Genomic DNA, 18,665 nt, shown 5'->3' on the forward strand with positions numbered 1-18,665 from the left:
TAGAAGGACAGATCCTGAAGCTGAGACTCCAATACTTTGGCCACCTCATGAGAAGAGAAGACTCCCTGGAAAAGACCCTGATGTTGGGAAAGATGGAGGGCACAAGGAGAAGGGGACGACAGAGGACAAGATGATGGGACAGTGTTCTCGAAGCTACCAGCATGAGTTTGACCAAACTGCGGGAGGCAGTGGAAGACAGGACTGCCTGGCGTGTTCTGGTCCATGGGGTCATGAAGAGTCGGACACGACTAAACGACTAAACAACAACAAGTTCACTTTATTCACGTCATGCATTATCTTATACATTTCTATCCATTCTCCTCCTTACATACATTTTCTCTAAGCTAAAAAGCCCTTTGTTCCTCAGAGGGGAGTTGTTCTAACTCCTTGATAATTCTGGTTGCCCTTTTTGTGTACTATCCTTTTTGAGGTGTGATGAGCAGAACTGCACACAGTATTCCATGTGGAGCTGCACCACATATTTGTAGGAAGTTATTATGATATTGGCAGTTTTATTTTCAATTGCTAATGCCACTCTCATCAGTAGTTTTCATGATCGCATGCCTGCTACCAGTAACCTTTAATGCGGACCAAGAGTCAACAATTAGAGTCACCACCGTTGTCGTGGGAACTGCAGATTTAGTTTTGGCAACCAGCCTCTGTCAAAAAGCAGCTGTGGCATTTCGTCTGTTAAAAAGAAGAATCAACCTGCTGTTGTTTCCCCTGTTGAGCAGGTAAATGAGGCTGTCAGATCAACCTCCGCTGCTGAATCACTAATCCTAATCCTGCCGTGCTTCCCAAACTTTTGACTGACTGAACAGCAGCTAACCTGGCCAAGTTTAAATTCCTTTCTTGCATATCTCTTTCTGCTGCTTTCCCTCACTTTACACTTTTAGGACTTTAAAATGCAGGAATGGATTTAGGCACTAGGACAGGATACATTGTCCTTGCTCATACATTCTTTAGTACCATCCTTTGCAGCTTGGAAGATAAGACAAGATTGATTTAACCTTCTAGAAACAATAATCCAGACTGGATTTTCGCTGGTATTACCCCTTTTCTCCCCCTGAAAAATAACAATCACACATACATTGTTTTGTGAAGAAGTAAAAGTTGTATTTACTTTCATAATCCAGGTCTTGAAGCAGTAGTTACAGTAGCAAAATGAAGGCAGGTTTATGACTACTATTTAAGTTACAAAAGTACAATATCTAAGTTCAAAATGGTGTCTGAGCTCTTTAGGTGGGTGTGATTTTTTTTGGGGGGGGTGGCATTGCAAGCGAACTTGAGCCCTCTGGTGGGTCAAGATGGCCCACAAGCCAGAGTTTCCTCACCTCTGTCTACAGCTTAGGGCTATTTTCCTTTCTCCAGAGCCCTGCTGCAATTTGCACATCTGCTGAATCTCACATGAGGAATGTCTGCATACGACAGACGATACCAACTAGGTTGGTTTATCTTTAGAAGTAGATAAGCTCTATTGTACTAGCCAAAGGCCACGACAAAACCATACAGACACTATCAATGAAAGAAATACAGTCATACCTCGGGCTGAATATGCTTCATGTTGAACGCGTTCGAGTTGCCCTCCGCGGCAACCCGGAAGTAACGGAATGCGTTACTTCCGGGTTTCGCCGCTCGCGCATGCGCAGACGCTCAAAAATGACGTCACGTGCATGCGCAGAAGCGTTGAAAAGCCACACATGCGTGCGCAGACGTGCCGTCGTTAGTTACGTTTGCTTCTGGATGTGAACAGGGCTCCAGAACGGATCCCGTTCACATCCCGAGGTACCACTGTACCTATATATCTATATATCAAAACAGAACTGCTGCCTAAATCATCAGAATAATAAAATGCCTGTGCATGTGTAAATTAGGGGTCTCCACACAGCATACAGTATTTTTCTATTTAGACCTCTGAATCTCCCTTACATTTTACTTCATTTTTATCCAGATTCTTCTTCCTAATCTTTCTTGCTGCCACATTATGTGTCATGAGGGCATTAACATCACTGAGCAGCCATGGGACCCTCTCTGCCGGGGAGAGACTGCTTTCCTGGACAAACAAGGGGTGGTTGGCTGATCTTGCTGGTAGCCATTCTGTATCTGACTAAGCACTAAGACTAAGTCTCAAACTTCCTCAAGGAGCATTATTCTGTGGTTTATTTTAATTAGAACACTAAAGGCATAAATCTATGTTATCTTGAATTTCCACATGATCATTCCAAGTGCCTATAATTATAAACATTAATCAAAATGGTTCTTTCTGTTGGCAGTGTACATAATCTTTTTCTTTTCCGTAAAGAAAACATAGAGCACACACTTCTGTTACCTGGAACTGAGCCAGGTGAAATCAATGGACCGTCTTGCAAGTACAAATAGTTCAAACTGGATTGCAAATGTCACCCAATTGGCCTACATGAACTACAACCCCTATTAAACGTGAGCTGCTCTCCCTATACTTGGGTTACAGCTTCTGACAGTACATTATTTGCAGTTATTTGCGCACACACACAAAGGTGCTTGCAAGGTGGCAGTACATTTTGCCAAAGTTACCTGCTGTATGTGAAACAGTATTCACCAATCTGATGCCCTCCAGATATTTTGGATTACAACCCCATATTTAGGCAGAATTAGAGGAGCATGATCAGTTTGGTTGCACTGGGCACAGAGCCTGGGCGGGGCACCACATTATTTAGAATGGAGTGTGAGTGGTTGTTGTTGTTGTTTAGTCATGTCCGACTCTTTGTGACCCCCTGGACCAGAGCACGCCAGGCACTCCTGTTTTCCACTGCCTCCCGCAGACTCATGTTGGTAGCTTCGAGAACACTGTCCAACCATCTCGTCCTCTGCTGTCCCCTTCTCCTTGTGCCCTCCATCTTTCCCAACATCAGGGTCTTTTCCAGGGAGTCTTCTCTTCTCATGAGGTGGCCAAAATATTGGAGCCTCAGCTTCAGGATCTGTCCTTCCACTGAGCACTCAGGGCTGATTTCCTTAAGAATGGATAGGTTTGATCTTCTTGCAGTCCATGGGACTCTCAAGAGTCTCCTCCAGCACCAGAATTCAAAAGCATCAATTCTTCAGTGATCAGCCTTCTTTATGGTCCAGCTTTCACTTCCATACATCACTACTGGGAAAACCATAGCTTTTACTATACGGACCTTTGTTGGCAAGGTGCTGTCTCTACTTTTTAAGATGCTGTCTAGGTTTGTCATTGCTTTTCTCCCAAGAAGCAGGCATCTTTTAATTTCGTGGCTGCTGATGCCCTCCAGATATTTTGGACAACAACCCCAGATTTAGGCAGATTTAGGGGAGCATGATTTAGGGGAGTGTGAGAGGTGGGGGGTGTCAAATTTTGGTGTTGTAGAGAGCACCACTGGAATCTGAGATCCCAAGGTCCACCACAGACAACACTCCTAAGCCCCAGCAAAGCATGATACAGACATGTTCCAGCCTATGGTTCTTAGTAATTGTCAATCATTTCTTAGACTGGAGGAGAACTACAAACTGAGAAATGTTATCTGTTCTAAAACATTACCACCTGTCAACTGAATGCTCTTCGTTGCCAATGGAAAATTTATACATAGACAGGGATTTTGGGTTGGTCTTTTTGCTGGCATGCTAATGTGTGTTGAGAGTGCGGGTTTTCTTGTGAGGGGAATGGGGGATGCACTCAAATGTGAACCACTTGCATAGAGCCACCTGCAGTCCTAGGAAGCTTGTACCAGATGATATCGAGAACCTTGGTTCTCGAACTTAATCCATTCCAGAAAAGTCCGTTCAACTTCCAAAACGTTTGAAGAAGCTGAAGGAGAAACACACACCTTTCAAAGCTAACTGAGCTATGGGAGATGAAGTGGAATGGTTGGAATCTTGAGCAGGGAGCCTTTCACACTGAAGCATTTTTTTCTAGTTCCCAGTTGTACATTTTACTAGAAACATGTTTACTTTGGTGTGACATAAATTGTTCTTCATATCAGTATATGACAATGAAATTCTCCGATGAAAAGCATTACCATTCAAGGAAGCTGAATGTTGGAATATTTGGGGTTGGTAAAAGAAAATACTTCTTTATCACAGTTCAAAGCTAAACTTTTAACTTGGGTGCTTATTGCCACATGAGACAGTTGTTGTTGTTTAGTCATTTAGTCGTGTCCGACTCTTCGTGACTCCATGGGCCAGAGCACGCCAGGCACTCCTGTCTTCCACTGCCTCCCGCAGTTTGGTCAAACTCATGCTGGTAGCTTCGAGAACACTGTCCCATCATCTCGTCCTCTGTCGTCCCCTTCTCCTTGTGCCCTCCATCTTTCCCAACATCAGGGTCTTTTCCAGGGAGTCTTCTCTTCTCATGAGGTGGCCAAAGTATTGGAGTCTCAGCTTCAGGATCTGTCCTTCTAGTGAGCACTCAGTGCTGATTTCCTTCAGAATGGATGCGTTTGATCTTCTTGCAGTCCATGGGACTCTCAAGAGTCTCCTCCAGCACCAGAATTCAAAAGCATCAATTCTTCGGCGATCAGCCTTCTTTATGGTCCAGCTCTCACTTCCATACATACCTGAGACAGTAATGGCCACCAACTTGGATGGATTCAAAAGAAGACTAGACAAATTTGAGGAAGACAAGCCTATCTTCTGAATTAGCACGTTGTTAGGGCTTGCAGTCAAAACCCAAGACCCTTCCTTTCCATGTTGTACAACAGTTATTGTTTCAGCAAACATTTAATCTCGTAGAGCTTTTCGCTGTGGAGAGTGTGGACATCAATAAAACTTAAACGAATTCCACTTTATTTCATCTCTTAGTTCGTAAGTTTGATACAAAATATTGATACCTCGTGAATAATTCATCCATGCTTGTCAATTTCTCTTTGGTCTAGATTAATATGCATCCCAAGCCTTGAAGCAAAGGTTGCTTTTTGAAGTCCTCTTTTATCTACTAGACAAGAGGTTTCGTATTAATTTATTTTAAAATAATGTTTACCCCCTTTTGAGTGAAAAAGGCTCCCTGAGTGGTTTACATATCAATTTAAAGAGTACCAGTCCCTGACCTCAGCTTTAAAATCTAAAAGGCACACACAAAATGAAAAAGTAATGGAGAGGAAGCCTTGACAGAATTATCCATCTACTACATTAGCAAACACTAATATAGGAATATCTATTTGAACTGTGGGTATTTTTTTGGTTTCTGTTGGTCAGAAGAGGACAATGGTAGATAAAAATATTTCTGAGACTTGTTCAACTTTCAGATTTCAAACAGGACCATCTTTTGCATTTATGCAGAATTAGTTTTATGGTATTATGAGCTACTGCGGTAACCCAACTTCATGGATGATATGTGCATCTCTTTTCATTACAGGTTGAGAGGATCAGTTAGTTCTTTTTAAAAAATCTACACCTGTATCTAATGTGCATCAATTCAAGGTGCTGGTATAAAGCCTTAAGCCAGGCACCCCCAAACCCGGCCCTCCAGATGTTTTGGGACTACAATTCCCATCATCCCTGACCACTGGTCCTGTTAGCTAGGGATGATGGGAGTTGTAGTCCCAAAACATCTGGAGGGCCGAGTTTGGGGATGCCTGCCTTACATGGTTTGGAACCCTAGGACCCAAAGAAACATTTATTCCTATCATTTCTGGAGGTACTCCTTTGAGTTCCCCCGTGGGCTGAAATTTGGAGAATGGCAACAAGTGTCTTCTCAGTGGTGGCCCCCTGCCTCTGGAATGCTGTCTCCAGGGAACCTAACCTGGTGCCCCTTTTACAATCCTTTTGGTACCAGAGGAAGACTTCTTTTTTTTCTCCAGGCTTCGTAGCAATACCAACATTTTAGTGCTTTGGATTTAAATATCTTTTCTCAGCTGTTGATTTGATATTGTCTGTTGGGTTTGCGATTTTCTGAATGGGGATCCTGTGTCTTCTTCAGATTTTCGCCCTAAGAAGGATTTTGCTGTTGGTTGCTGTCTTTATGTCTAACTTACGTATTGTAACATTTTGCATTTGTGATTTTCTTCCCTCTTTTAATTGCAAGTCGCCCAGAGGCTTCTTGCAAAGTTGACACATAAATTTAAATAAGTAAATAATCTGCATGCATGGCTCTCAACCCAGCAAGGCATCAAAGCCATGAATTGGCACTAAGTCATAGCTCCCTCATTGGACTGGGCCCACTTGCTGGAGTGGGCTTGCATGTTCCTATGACCCTTGTGAGCGAAGCCATTGGGAGTCTCGTACTCCCAGCAGGGTCACAGCAGGGTCACCCAAGGCGGTAAGGTCAAAGGGGAGGAGCTAGATAAAGAATGATCCAAGAAGTTCCCAACGGCAGAACAAGCAGTATGTTACAACGGCTGTTGTATTCTACTCATGTAAAAACACCAGGCAAACCCCAGAAATAACCCAGAGATGCATTTTAAATAAAAGCACACGTTCTACTCATGTAAAAACATTCTGATTCCTGGACTGTCCGCGGGCCGGATTTAGAAGGCGATTGGGCCGGATCTGGCCCCCAGGCCTTAGGTTGCCTACCCATGTTCTATAGCATCCTGCCCGTTCCTCAAAATCAGAAGGAAACAGGCTTTTCTGAGTCCCATCTAGGGTGGAGACATGTTGATGACAAGTGACAAGGCCCTTTCAGTGTCCTCACCAATATTGCCCCCTAAAGCATGGGTGGCTCCTTCTGATTTGTCTCTCGTTTGCCAACATATTTTTATTTTGGTGGGCTTTCATGTTCTTTTCTAACTTGCATTCTCTGCTATTGATGCTTTGAAATGGATTTTAATGTTGTGCAATTTTTGTATTTTAATTTAACCTTTTTGTATTTTAATATATTTGCATCATATTATACTTGATTTTTAATTGTTGTAAGCTTCTCTGAGTAGCACATGGGTGGCAGACTGTAATGATAGACACTTTTCTACATTGTAGATGTTGGTGTATTACTGCACTGCTCATGTAGGCTGTCACTGTTTCAGTATAAAATGTTAACCAGTCACATTATTTTAAGCGCTGGGTTTCCAAGATGTCAGAAGACAAGTTCAATGAAAGTTGGACTTCATAAACGTTTCCCTGACAGGGTGTCCCTACTGAGGAGAGATGAGTTTCATTTCATTGCCGATTGCTTCAAGCTATGGAGGAGGCAGGGAAAGATCTTGATATACTACAAGATTTGTGGGAGGCATTTTGCTCAAAAAGGCCTGTAGGATAGGGGAAACGATCAAACTTAAGGCTACTAAGAACTGCGGAAATGATTTATGTGGCTCTCCAGAGGAGGAAATGGAAAGATGGTTTAATAAGAGTGCTGGTGGCACTTGACTTGTGTCAGAGATAATTCCATGTGAAAGGTGGGGTTCTTTTTTTAAAAAATAAAATAAAAATATTATACAAGTACATGTAGTCACTAAAAAAACACAAATGTGTTCTGAGCTAATACTCTGTGCATGTCTGACAGCAAGATCCCAGAGCAGAGACGGGCCTTCCTTACTTGCCCTCTTTGAAAGATTTCTCCAGTGAAATATTGCATTCTGCTTTCCCCTTTCAACCTCCATCTGGGATAGAAGTAGAAGCATGGAGATATTTGCTTTGCTTTAAAGGTAAAGGTAAAGGGACCCCTGACCATTAGGTCCAGTCATGACCGACTCTGGGGTTGCGGCTTTCATCTTGCTTTATTGGCCGAGGGAGCCGGCATACAGCTTCCAGGTCATGTGGCCAGCATGACTAAGCCGCTTCTGGCAAACCAAAGCAGCACACGGAAACGCCATTTACCTTCCCGCCAGAGTGGTACCTATTTATCTACTTTCACTTTGATGTGCTTTCAAACTGCTAGGTTGGCAGGAGCAGGGACCGAGCAACGGGAGCTTACCCCATCGCAGGGATTCGAACTGCTGACCTTCTGATCAGCAAGTCCTAGGCTCTGTGGTTTAACCCACAGCGCCACCTTTGCTTTGCTTTACTAGCCGGAAATGGTTTATCATTACACAAAGCGAAAGTTTGTAGCATTTTAGTACTTTCCTGAATCCTGACATGCCTGGATTTTATAACACTTTTTATTTTTTTCACTGTCTTTTTTTGGGGGGGGGGGATTATCACTGGTCAACAACAAATTTGTTGTCTGCATTTTTTCAGTTGATTTAGGATGAATCTGATGCGCTGAATCCAAAAATCACATTGGTTTTGCTCAATCAGGTCAAGTTTTTGAGCTATGGCCACATGTCGTTTTTTACATTTTTGTTCACATGTACGCTTGTGTGGAGCATTTTAGAAGAAGTTGGTGGGGGTAAAATGCCATGTTGAATAATTGTTTTGATTGGAAATGATTATTTTAATGACAAGAAGTATTTAGGTCCGATAGTTCTGGGTGATTATGTCGAAAAGGGATCATAAAACCTTGAAATCTTCCATAAATCGGTGCGGAAAAGCATAAAGTTGGGGGATCAAAACTAAGTTAATCCTGATTTTCAATCAGCACGGCGTCCTGTAGCTCATTGTGATGAAATTCCAGTGCCTATCTTCGGAGAACTTCCTGACATTAGTGACGAAGATGCCTCCAGTGTTGAAGGACATGAAGAAGAAGAAGTGGTTCTTGAAGATGATGCTCCACATCCATTTTCCCAAAAGGAGTTGAATGATCTAGTTCGCGACCTCAGCTTTTCAAAGGACTCTGCCGAACTGTTGGCATCCAGATTGAAGGAAAAACACCTCCTCTCTGACAGTGCTCGCAGCAGCTTCTTCCGCAACAGGCATTAAGAGTACCTCCGTTTTTTCTCGGAAGAGAAGGACTTGGTGTACTGTGCAGATATTGCGCAGGTTCTGCTCAAGCTTGGAGTGCCACAGTACGAACCCAAAGATTGGAGACTGTTCATTGACAGCAGCAAGCGATCACTGAAATGTGTTCTGCTACACAACGGCAACCAGTTTGCCTCTATACCCCTGGCTCACTCGAGTACACTGAAGGAGAACTATGAAGCGGTGAAATATGTGCTGGAGAAAATTGGTTATGATCAGCATAAGTGGTTTATTTATGTTGACCTGAAGATGGTGAACTTTTTGTTGGGACAACAGTCTGGCTTCACCAAGTACCCATGTTTTCTGTGCATGTGGGATAGTAGGGACTGTGCTCAGCATTACACGAAGAAGGACTGGCCTGTGCGGGAGGAATTGGTGCCTTGCAAAAAAAGGAACGTCATCAACGACCCTCTGGTGGACAGAGACAGAATACTCTTCCCACCGCTGCACATCAAGCTCGGCTTAATCAAGCAGTTCACCAAGGCTCTGGACAAGGATGGTGACTGCTTCACTTACTTGTGCCAGGCTTTTCCAGGATTGACCATAGAGAAGTTGAAAGCTGGCATTTTTGACGGTCCTCAGATCCGTCAGCTCATCAGAGATCCAGAGTTCGGAAACTCAATGTACGAAGTGGAACTGGAAGCGTGGAAGGCATTTGTTCTGGTAGTGAAGAACTTTCTTGGCAACAATAAGGCCAGAAACTACGCAGAACTTGTCAACAACATGCTGACTGCTTTCAGAAACCTGGGCTGCAACATGAGCGTCAAGATGCACTACCTATTTTCACATATGGACCAGTTTCCTGAGAACCTGGGTTCAATGAGTGATGAGCAGGGGGAGAGATTCCATCAGGCCATGAAAGAGATGGAGACCAGGTATCAGGGTCGCTGGGACGCAGTCATGATGGCTGACTACTGTTGGACTCTGAAGAGAGACCTCCCTGCCGCTGAGCGGAAGTTCAAGCCCTGAAGTTTGAAAAATGGTGAAGCAACATGCAATTTACGTGTACTTACCTTTATCAATGCCCACCATTCAGTTTACAGTAAACCTGACCTGATGCAGAGAAACAGATGCCATTTCCTGATTCAGCAGTGCAAAAATACCCTAAATCAGTTGTAGAAATCTAGACAACATTCAAAAAGTTAAAAATTGTTGCCCAGTGTTTCCTCCTGACCAGAAGCATGGAGGAAGCTGAGGGAAAGGGACAGAGCATGGAGAAGCAGCCAGGTGCATGGAGACAAGAGTTCTCTGTGAGAACATCAAGTTGCTATGAGGCAGAAAATTTGATGGGGCTGATCTCAGTCTCTTCCTGTTTCCATGATGGACCACTGGTAGATTTAAGATCCAGCACAGATGTGGATCTCAACTTCATTGAGAGCTACTGCAAGCTCTTGCAGACTGTCTCTCCCAACACCAGCCACCTCAGGCCCTACAACAGGCAGGGGAGCCTCTGTTGGCAGTTGTGCCATCACTGTTGGGGGAGGCACACTCCTGCCATGCCCATATCATAATGTGTACTGCTCATACCTAATGCACTGGAGTATTATGAGAGGTAGTGATGTATGGAAGTGAGAGCTGGACCATAAAGAAGACTGATCACTGAATAATTGATGCCTTTGAATTCTGGTGCTGGAGGAGACTCTTGAGAGTCCCATGGACTGCAAGAAGATAAAACCTATCCATTCTTAAGGAAATCAGACCTGAGTGCTCACTGGAAGAACAGATCCTGAAGCCGAGGCTCCAATACTTTGGCCACCTCATGAGAAGAGAAGACTCCCTGGAAAAGATCCTGATGTTGGGAAAGATTGAGGGCACAAGGAGAAGGGGACGACAGAGGACAAGATGGTTGGACAGTGTTCTCGAAGCTACCAGCATGAGTTTGACCAAACTGTGGGAGGCAGTGGAAGACAGGAGTGCCTGGTATGCTCTGGTCCAGGGGGTCACAAAGAGTTGGACACGACTAAACGACTAAACAACAACAACAACAAATTATGAGAGGAGTGAGTGCCTGCTCCTTTACCATGTGGGAAGGATCGCCAGTCTGGAAAGTGAATGCAGTTACCCATGTTCTACCTAATACCTGATATGGTTGGCATCCGTCTGTCTCAGGAGACAATGAAGGAGTTCGCCTTTGGGGGTGAAGTCAAACTGTTGGATCCGTGTTCTACCAAATACAGTGGTACCTCAGGTTAGGAACTTAATTCGTTCCGGAGGTCCATTCTTAACCTGAAACTGCTGTTAACCAGAGGTACCACTTTAGCTAATGGGGCCTCCCGCTGCTGCTGCTGCTGCTGCGCTGCTGCCGCACGATTTCTGTTCTCATCCTGAAGCAAAGTTCTTAACCTGAGGTACTATTTCTGGGTTAGCGGAGTCTGTAACCTGAAGCATCTGTAACCCGAGGTACCACTGTACCCACCACCTACTATTCATTGATCAGAAGACATCACTGCCTTTTCTACATTCATATGCGTGGCTTATAATGGTCAATCTCATTTAGATATCTATTTTGAGATATGGATTGCTTATATGAGTCTATATCAGGAGTCAGCAAATTTTTTCAGCAGGGGGCCGGTCCACTGTCCCTCAGACCTTGTGGGGGGCCGGATGATATTTTGAAAAGAAAAAAAAATGAACTAATTCCTATGGCCCACAAATAACCCAGAGATGCATTTTAAATAAAAGCACACATTCTACTTGTGTAAACACACACTGATTCCCGGACCGTCCACAGGCCAGATTTAGAAGGTGATTGGGCCGGATCCAGCCCCCAGGCCTTAGTTTGCCTTTTGGTCTACTGTATATGTTTAACACTAGACTTGATGGGATGTTATTAATGTCAGCTGGTTATATTTGTGTCTCATTCTCTGTTTCATATTTCCAAATAAAAATTATAAAAATATGGATAGATAGATAGATAGATATATATATATATATATATATATATATATAATGTGCATGATTACAGAAACAAGGACAACACCATATGACTTGTGGATCAAAACAACCTACATGAGCAATATTGTATCCACTCCAGTGCTTTCGGACTTAATACTCAAGTTCCCATTGACCTTTTTTCTTAATAATCACCAGTGCCCAATCTCATGTGCCTTATGAGTAATATCACTTACTTACTGGAGTTACTATGGCAATAGTTTGAACTTCAACCATTAAGTAGGTCCAGACATCAGTGTAATCCTATGTCAGATTCCTAAGTGCCTCTTCCTGCTTCTGTAATGGATTTACTCTAATAGTCGTAAAAAGGTTGCGCGATACAAGTGCTTTTCTTATTCTTTTCTCCAGTGTGGGAATAGAGGGAGGGAGTTTTGGGTTGGGAAAACAGTACGGGGAGATGGGGCTTAATACAACTCCTACAGAGGTAAAATCGGTAAAGGTTAAGGGGGCGAAGGATTTCGATTACAATATACAAATGAAGGGATGGGGAAATTTATGGAGAAGGGAATTGAAATCACGGCCTGCTTCACTATAAAAGAAAATTTTATGAAAATGTTATACAGGTGGTACATCACCCCCAGCAAGCTGTCCAAAATGTACAGAATTAACTCAAACTTATGCTGGAGGTGTAAGGAGGTAGAGGGCATGATGTACCACATGTGGTAGGGGTGCAAAAAAAAAAAAAAAAGAGCTTTTGGGAACTTATATACAATAAATAAATAAATAAATAAATAAATAGCATTTACTGTATTTTTCACTCTATAGGACGCACTTTTCCCCCTCCAAAATTAAGGTGAAATGTGTGTGCATCCTATGGAGCGAATTCAGGCTCCTTGGCTTTAGCAATAGCAACGTGAAGCCTCCAAAGCGCAGAGGGAGCGCTCCCAGTCCCACCAGGAGATGCTGGGGACCGAACCTGATGCCTTCTGCATGCTAAGCAGTTGTTCTGCCACTGAGCTATGGCCCTAGTTGACAATATTGCTGTCAGGATAAAATGGAGAAGGTGGAGGCTGAAGTGTGTATGCTCTGTGGAGGAAAGGTGGGATAGAAGTATAAGAAGGAATAAAGTATGTAAACTAGCCTATAAGTGAATAAACTACAGTATATTTTTCACTTGCTCTCCTAATAATTTGTATATAAATTATAAAAGTGGTATATAAATTTTGTTAAATAAAAAAAGAGGAAATGTTCAGACTTTCAAACAGTATGTTATGCCTGAGCCTTCATTGCTGAAACTCCCAACAGCATTTTCATGCTCACAAACACCTGATGAAGGAACCATTGTGACATAACCCATTCAAGCAGAGTGAAGGGGCAACAGGCCGTCAACAGTGGCAGTAGTTGGGGGCTCCCATCTATTAAAAAGCCACAGAAAGTCTTTTCATACTGCCTGAGGAATTAATCCCTTACTTAACGTTCATAATTGCTGGATCGATTTAACAGGACTGGAGTTAACATTTGCTTGGATTTGGCACCATTGATAGGGAACTGCCTGCTGTGTCCTCCGCTTTGAAGTCACCCTGGTCTTTGGGCCTCCAGCACCTTCTTCAGCATGTCCAACCCATCTAAGAGGTGTGTGATACTGGCGTTCCACTGGGTTAGGAAGAAGCCCCTGACAGAGAAGCCGTGCTCTACCATTTTGGACAGACCTTCTGCCTCTGCACCGGCTTGCAACACTCCTCATATTTCACCCTGCTTCACGAGGAGCAAGACACAACCTGCTCCGCTCAGGAGGTCCAGCAGGCGCAAGGTGCTGCGATTGCCGAATCTCACCAACCCCAAGTTTTTAAGATCTGTCATTGGCAGCGTTGGCCGGAAGAGAGCCCGCAAGCGTGGCAAGCAAAAGAAGACTCCAGCGAGAACAGGAAAAAGGGTGAGGGCTAGGCTAGAGGCAAGAAGGCTCCAAAGCTATTTGCTGGGTGGGATTGCTTTGGAAGATGCCTTCTCACAATCTCTACCCTTGAACCACGGAAGGACATAAGAAGTGCCTGCCGGATGAGGCCACATTGGCCTGTCTAGTCCAGCATCCTGTTCTCACAGAGGCCTGTGGAAACAAGAGCATTCTGTATTCCCTTCCTGCATCTTCCAGCAACTACTATTCACAAACGTTACTGCCACTGACTGTGGAGGTAGACATAGCCATCGTGCCTAGTGGCCATTGATAGCCTTTCCTGCATCCAAGTTGGTGGCCGTCACAGCTTTATGTGGGATTGAGCTACCAGAGGGGTAGCTGAGCATGTCTGCTGCAGGAAAAACAGGCATTAAAAGCACATTTCTCCCAAAGAATCCTGGGAATTGCAGTTTGTAAAGGGTGCTACAAATTGTAGCTATGCGGTTGAAGGGTAATCTACAGTTCCCAGGATTCTTACAGGGGAGAAGCGATAATGCTTTTAATGTACGGTGTGTAAAGTAAAGGTAAAGGGACCCCTGACCATTAGGTCCAGTCGTGACCGACTCTGGGGTTGCGGCGCTCATCTCGCTTTATTGGCTGAGGGAGCCGGCATACAGCTTCCGGGTCATGTGGCCAGCATGACTAAGCCGTTTCTGGAGAACCAGAGCAGCACACTGAAACACCGTTTACCTTCCCGCTGGAGTGGTACCTATTTATCTACTTGCACTTTGTGCTTTCAAACTGCTAGGTGGGCAGGAGCAGGGACCAAGCAACGGGAGCTCACCCCGTTGCGGGGATTCGAACCGCCAACCATCTGATTGGCAAGTCCTAGGCTCTGTGGTTTAACCCACACTGCCACCCACAGCCTCAAATTAGCTCCACCAGCTCTGTAATACTAGAGCAAAGATTATAATGCATATTGTTGTTGTACTTTTATAAATATTATAAAACCCTGCAAGCCATGTAGTCTGGAATAAACTCAGTCACCCCTCCCATCATTAATTGTTTCTACTAGGTGGGGAGGGGTGTTGGATCTGCTTCCCTGCCTTGAAGAAAGGCACAGGTCAGATGTGTGCCCAGACCTGGCCACGCTTCGCAAGAGAGGTGTATTGGTTCAAGGTGGCCATGCTGCCTGCAACTTGCACTCCTTCCTGACGTGTCTTCCCCAAACCCCTTCTTCCAGAGGCTGTGTTGAAGTTTTCCATCACGTGGAACAACATAGCTGGAGCAAATTTATAAATTACTTGAAAGAAAGTTGTAAACACCTAAAAACCTTTGTGGCATTAACATGAGATGTTTTGTAATGTGGAAAGCAAATAACAGCTCCCCGCCGCCATCACACGTCAAACAGGTACATTTTGTCTAACAGGTTAGCAATCAACTGATCAGCTATCCTTCATATTAAAGGTCACTGAATTCAACTGACGTCCCTTATTACAATTGCATTCTTCAAAATGAACACTGTGGCTCCTGCAGTTTCTGTTAGTTTTGACACTTTGGTTTGGCAACGAAAGATTAGAAATCAAAGCTGGCCCAAACAACTGCGTGTGGATGTGAACATATTCTTTCCTCAGAAGCGAGGACAGTTCTATTCTGGCATCAATTGAACACAATTCAAACACAACAGCATCACACCTATGATTTATCTATCTGTGCCAAATCTGCAGAGTGGCACACAGCTCACACTCTCTCTTTAACTCTTGTTTTAAATCTCCTACAATCCCTGTGTTTCACGGAGAGCCAGCCTGGCAGCCGTTAGGGATTTGGTGCAGGGGAAGCTCCAGAAGTTGAGGTCCGAGCGGCAATTTACGCAGCTGCACTCCAGAAATGAACAACGTATGGTAGAGTTTATGAAGCCCCTTTCCAAAAGTAGCCCAACATCCTCTCCCAATTCAGCCTCTGGTGTAAGAGCATCTTTGTTTTAAAACTCCCAGTGTGCTTTTGTATTCCCAGAGGACACTCTAGATTTAGGACATGGAACCTTTTCTAACCTGAGGGCTGTATTTTCTTTTGAGGGACACATGTCAGTGGGGCATGGGGCCAGAGGCAAAAGTGGGTGAACATTAGATCCTGACTGAAAATCAATGAACTTTAAGTGGAACGGAAACGGCCACAAGGACTGTTTCTCAGCTACAAGCCCAGGTAAGGTTTCCAGGTGCTCAAGTTTTTCCTGAACTTTAGAGTCTAAGCCTTGTTTTCAGGAGACCTGTCAGGTGTTATAACTCAGGTCAGTTGGTTAGAGCATCGTGCTGATAATGTCAAGGTTGCAGGTTCAATCCCTGTATGGGACAGCTGCATATTCCTGCACTGCAGAGGGTTGGACTAGATGATCCTCAGGGTCCCTTCCAAATCTTCGATTCTATGACAGAAGCTGTATGTGTGTTAGAGGTGTACATCCCCACCGCGTCCACCTCTAACTTGGCTTCATAGAGTGGTCAGATCTGAAGGTGCTTTGTAAGTCTGGGATAACCAACCTCATATAACAAACATGAAAGGGTTAATACCATAGATACTCTTCTGCCAGACTTAGCTCACCTTGGGAGGGGCTAGGTAATCAAGACATTGTTCCCCGAGTCTACCTGACAAGCTCAACACATGTGTGGAGGTCTGAGCTGAGCCAGTTCGGACCACCTGACTCTTACCAGCTTCTCTTGAGTTCCTATACCAGTCATTTAGGATCTCTCACCACTGTAACTAAGCCAGGTTTTACTGCCTATGCAACTTTTTTCTGAATGCTGTATGGAAAAGTACTTATTAAATCTGAGCACTTATTTTATCCCATGGCAGCTACCACACACTGATCTCCACAATCACAGCAGGTGGGAGTAGGATTGAAGACGATAATGGCATTGTAGCAGCTGCTTTTTTCCTTCCTTTCTAACTGTGCCTTTTTGTGTTTTTAATAGATTGTTTTACAGGCCTTATAAATATAATGACTGATATAATTTGGCGCTTCACTGGAGATTTCATGGCCCCTGATCTCGTCTGCCGAATTGTTCGCTATCTGCAGGTAGGAGAATAGATAAATGTCTCTCTGAGTTTCCTGACGTACTTATTCCTTAGCTTAACAATTTGCCTAGGGCGGGGGGCGGGGCAGAAATCACTCTGTTTCCAAGAAGGTGGTTGCATGAAAGTAGAAAAAAAATTTTATTCTACGTATCAGTTTTGTTACACAATAGCCAAGTCATCTTTGTCCCAACCGGGCCTTGCTGGTGAACCAGAAGGAGCTGAAAATAGGCACACACAGTCACTGAGTCCACCTGTGCCTTCAGTTATGGTGGAGATGTAGACCTGCTCCTTCTAGGGGAGTGAAATCTCATTCAGATCAGGCTGCCTCTCCGCCTCCCAGACACAAGAACCCAAAACCCATAACACATTTGTTTTTTCAGGATTCAGCTTCAGTTTCTTGCCCCACATCCAACCCATCACCACCACCAACCACTGATCTAACACCTTGACTGCTTCTCCTGATCCGTGTGGACAGAGAGATAGAGCTGGGTTCTATCTGAATATTGACGACACTTCACTCTAAATCTCCCAGAGGTTTCATATAGATGTTAAATATCATCAGGGACAAGTTGATAGAACCCTGGAGGACATCATGGGGCAGGGCACCCTATGACTACTTTCTGGAAATGGCCATGGAGATAGGAAGGGAATAAATGAAACACAGTCCTGCCAACCCTCACCCCCTTGAGATGCTTGAGAAGGATACCATGCTCAACAGTCACAACAGCCCCTGAGAATTGGGCAGGGTCCCCCTCTGCCATCTTTCTCCCAAGCCATACAATCATGGCAGCTTCAGTGCCATGCCCAGGCCTAACACCAAAATGGAATTGAGCCAATGCTCTGATGACCCATTTCCCTCCAATAAATGGTCACTTCTTTCTTTCTGCTCTAGGTTGTACTTTTGTATGCTTCAACCTATGTCCTGGTCTCACTAAGCATAGACCGATATCATGCCATTGTGTATCCAATGAAATTCTTCCAAGGAGGTAAGAGATTTATCCCACTCCCATGTTACACACACACACACACACACACACACACACACACACACTTTGTGCAACAACTTCATTTTCAGAGCAAATATTTTACTGCTATGAATAATGCAATAGACTCATTTATTAATTCCTGTTCTTAGACTCCCTTGCCATTTTTCAAATATCTGTGGTGTTGGCCTTTGGCATTTTACAACCATTATTGCAATCATGTCAGATATCTGACTTAATGAATATCTTCCTTTTTTCTTACTCTGGTGAGAAAGGGCCATTAGGCACCCAAAAGTTAATAAAATGATAAAATATTTGAAAACTATGCCTGGTGGAAATTCAGTGGGGAATTCAAAAAATTTAATTGGTTTGAGCCCCTGAAACTTAAATCATGTCGTTTAAAATGTTGTGGGACTTCCATTTATACCAGTGAAATGCTTCATAGTATTAGTTTAAAATAAAGTAAAAATCTGTCTGTGTAGGGAAATGATTTTTGCCAGTGTCAGTAAAAAACTGCAACCGGAACTTTGCAGGAGAGTGGAAGGTTTGCTATCAGGAAGACAACTAACAGAGTGGTTTTTAAATCTGGAAAAAATGCTCTGCAGAGAAACATTTAGGGCAGGACTTAATGTTATTCTGAACATTGACTGCTGATGAAAACAGCATCCCCCACATCACATTATCCTAAAGAATGTGAACATTCTTGTGATTGTGGCACCATATTATTGACTGTGTTGTGGCATCCAATCATGTTTATGTACTTGCCAAGTTGATTTTTACTCTGCCCTTCAGCCAAGGAGCTCGGGCTAACACACACAGCTCTCCCCTCTTTACTTTTGGTGTGGAGGAATCACAATGTGATAATGGCACATGAATGAGACTGTTACGCACCACTCCAATCTTCACAGCAGCGTGAGACCCCAGGGGTTCCAGGCATGCTTTACTCATAAAGTTCTGTGTTTCCTTTGGGGAAATGAGGCTGAGCAGAGACTGTGGTGTCTTTATGATATATGGTTTATTTACGCACATATATATATATAACCCGAGCCTGCAATTGAGGGGTTCAG

At 43.9% G+C, this 18,665-nt stretch overlaps 1 protein-coding gene across 3 annotated transcripts in view; it reads left to right on the forward strand.

The window, feature by feature from the left end:
- The window catches only part of NPSR1 (neuropeptide S receptor 1), a 72,255-nt gene that overhangs the window by 37,030 nt on the left and 16,560 nt on the right, over positions 1-18,665 (forward strand). Inside the window, exons 1-4 of one of the 3 annotated variants that reach the window (XM_080975968.1) lie at positions 12,694-13,588; positions 14,790-15,748; positions 16,513-16,616; positions 17,508-17,601. In XM_080975968.1, coding sequence (XP_080832094.1) covers positions 15,691-15,748; positions 16,513-16,616; positions 17,508-17,601 — 256 coding nt within the window. In that variant the 5' untranslated portion in view covers positions 12,694-13,588; positions 14,790-15,690. Of the gene's footprint in view, positions 1-12,693; positions 13,589-14,789; positions 15,749-16,512; positions 16,617-17,507; positions 17,602-18,665 lie in introns of those variants that run through there. The other 2 variants (XM_080975967.1, XM_080975966.1) reach the window with 2 other exon arrangements.

This window comes from Podarcis pityusensis (genome assembly GCF_964106645.2).
Source record: "Podarcis pityusensis genome assembly, chromosome: 12".
In the NCBI taxonomy this organism is placed as follows: Eukaryota; Metazoa; Chordata; class Lepidosauria; order Squamata; family Lacertidae; genus Podarcis; species Podarcis pityusensis.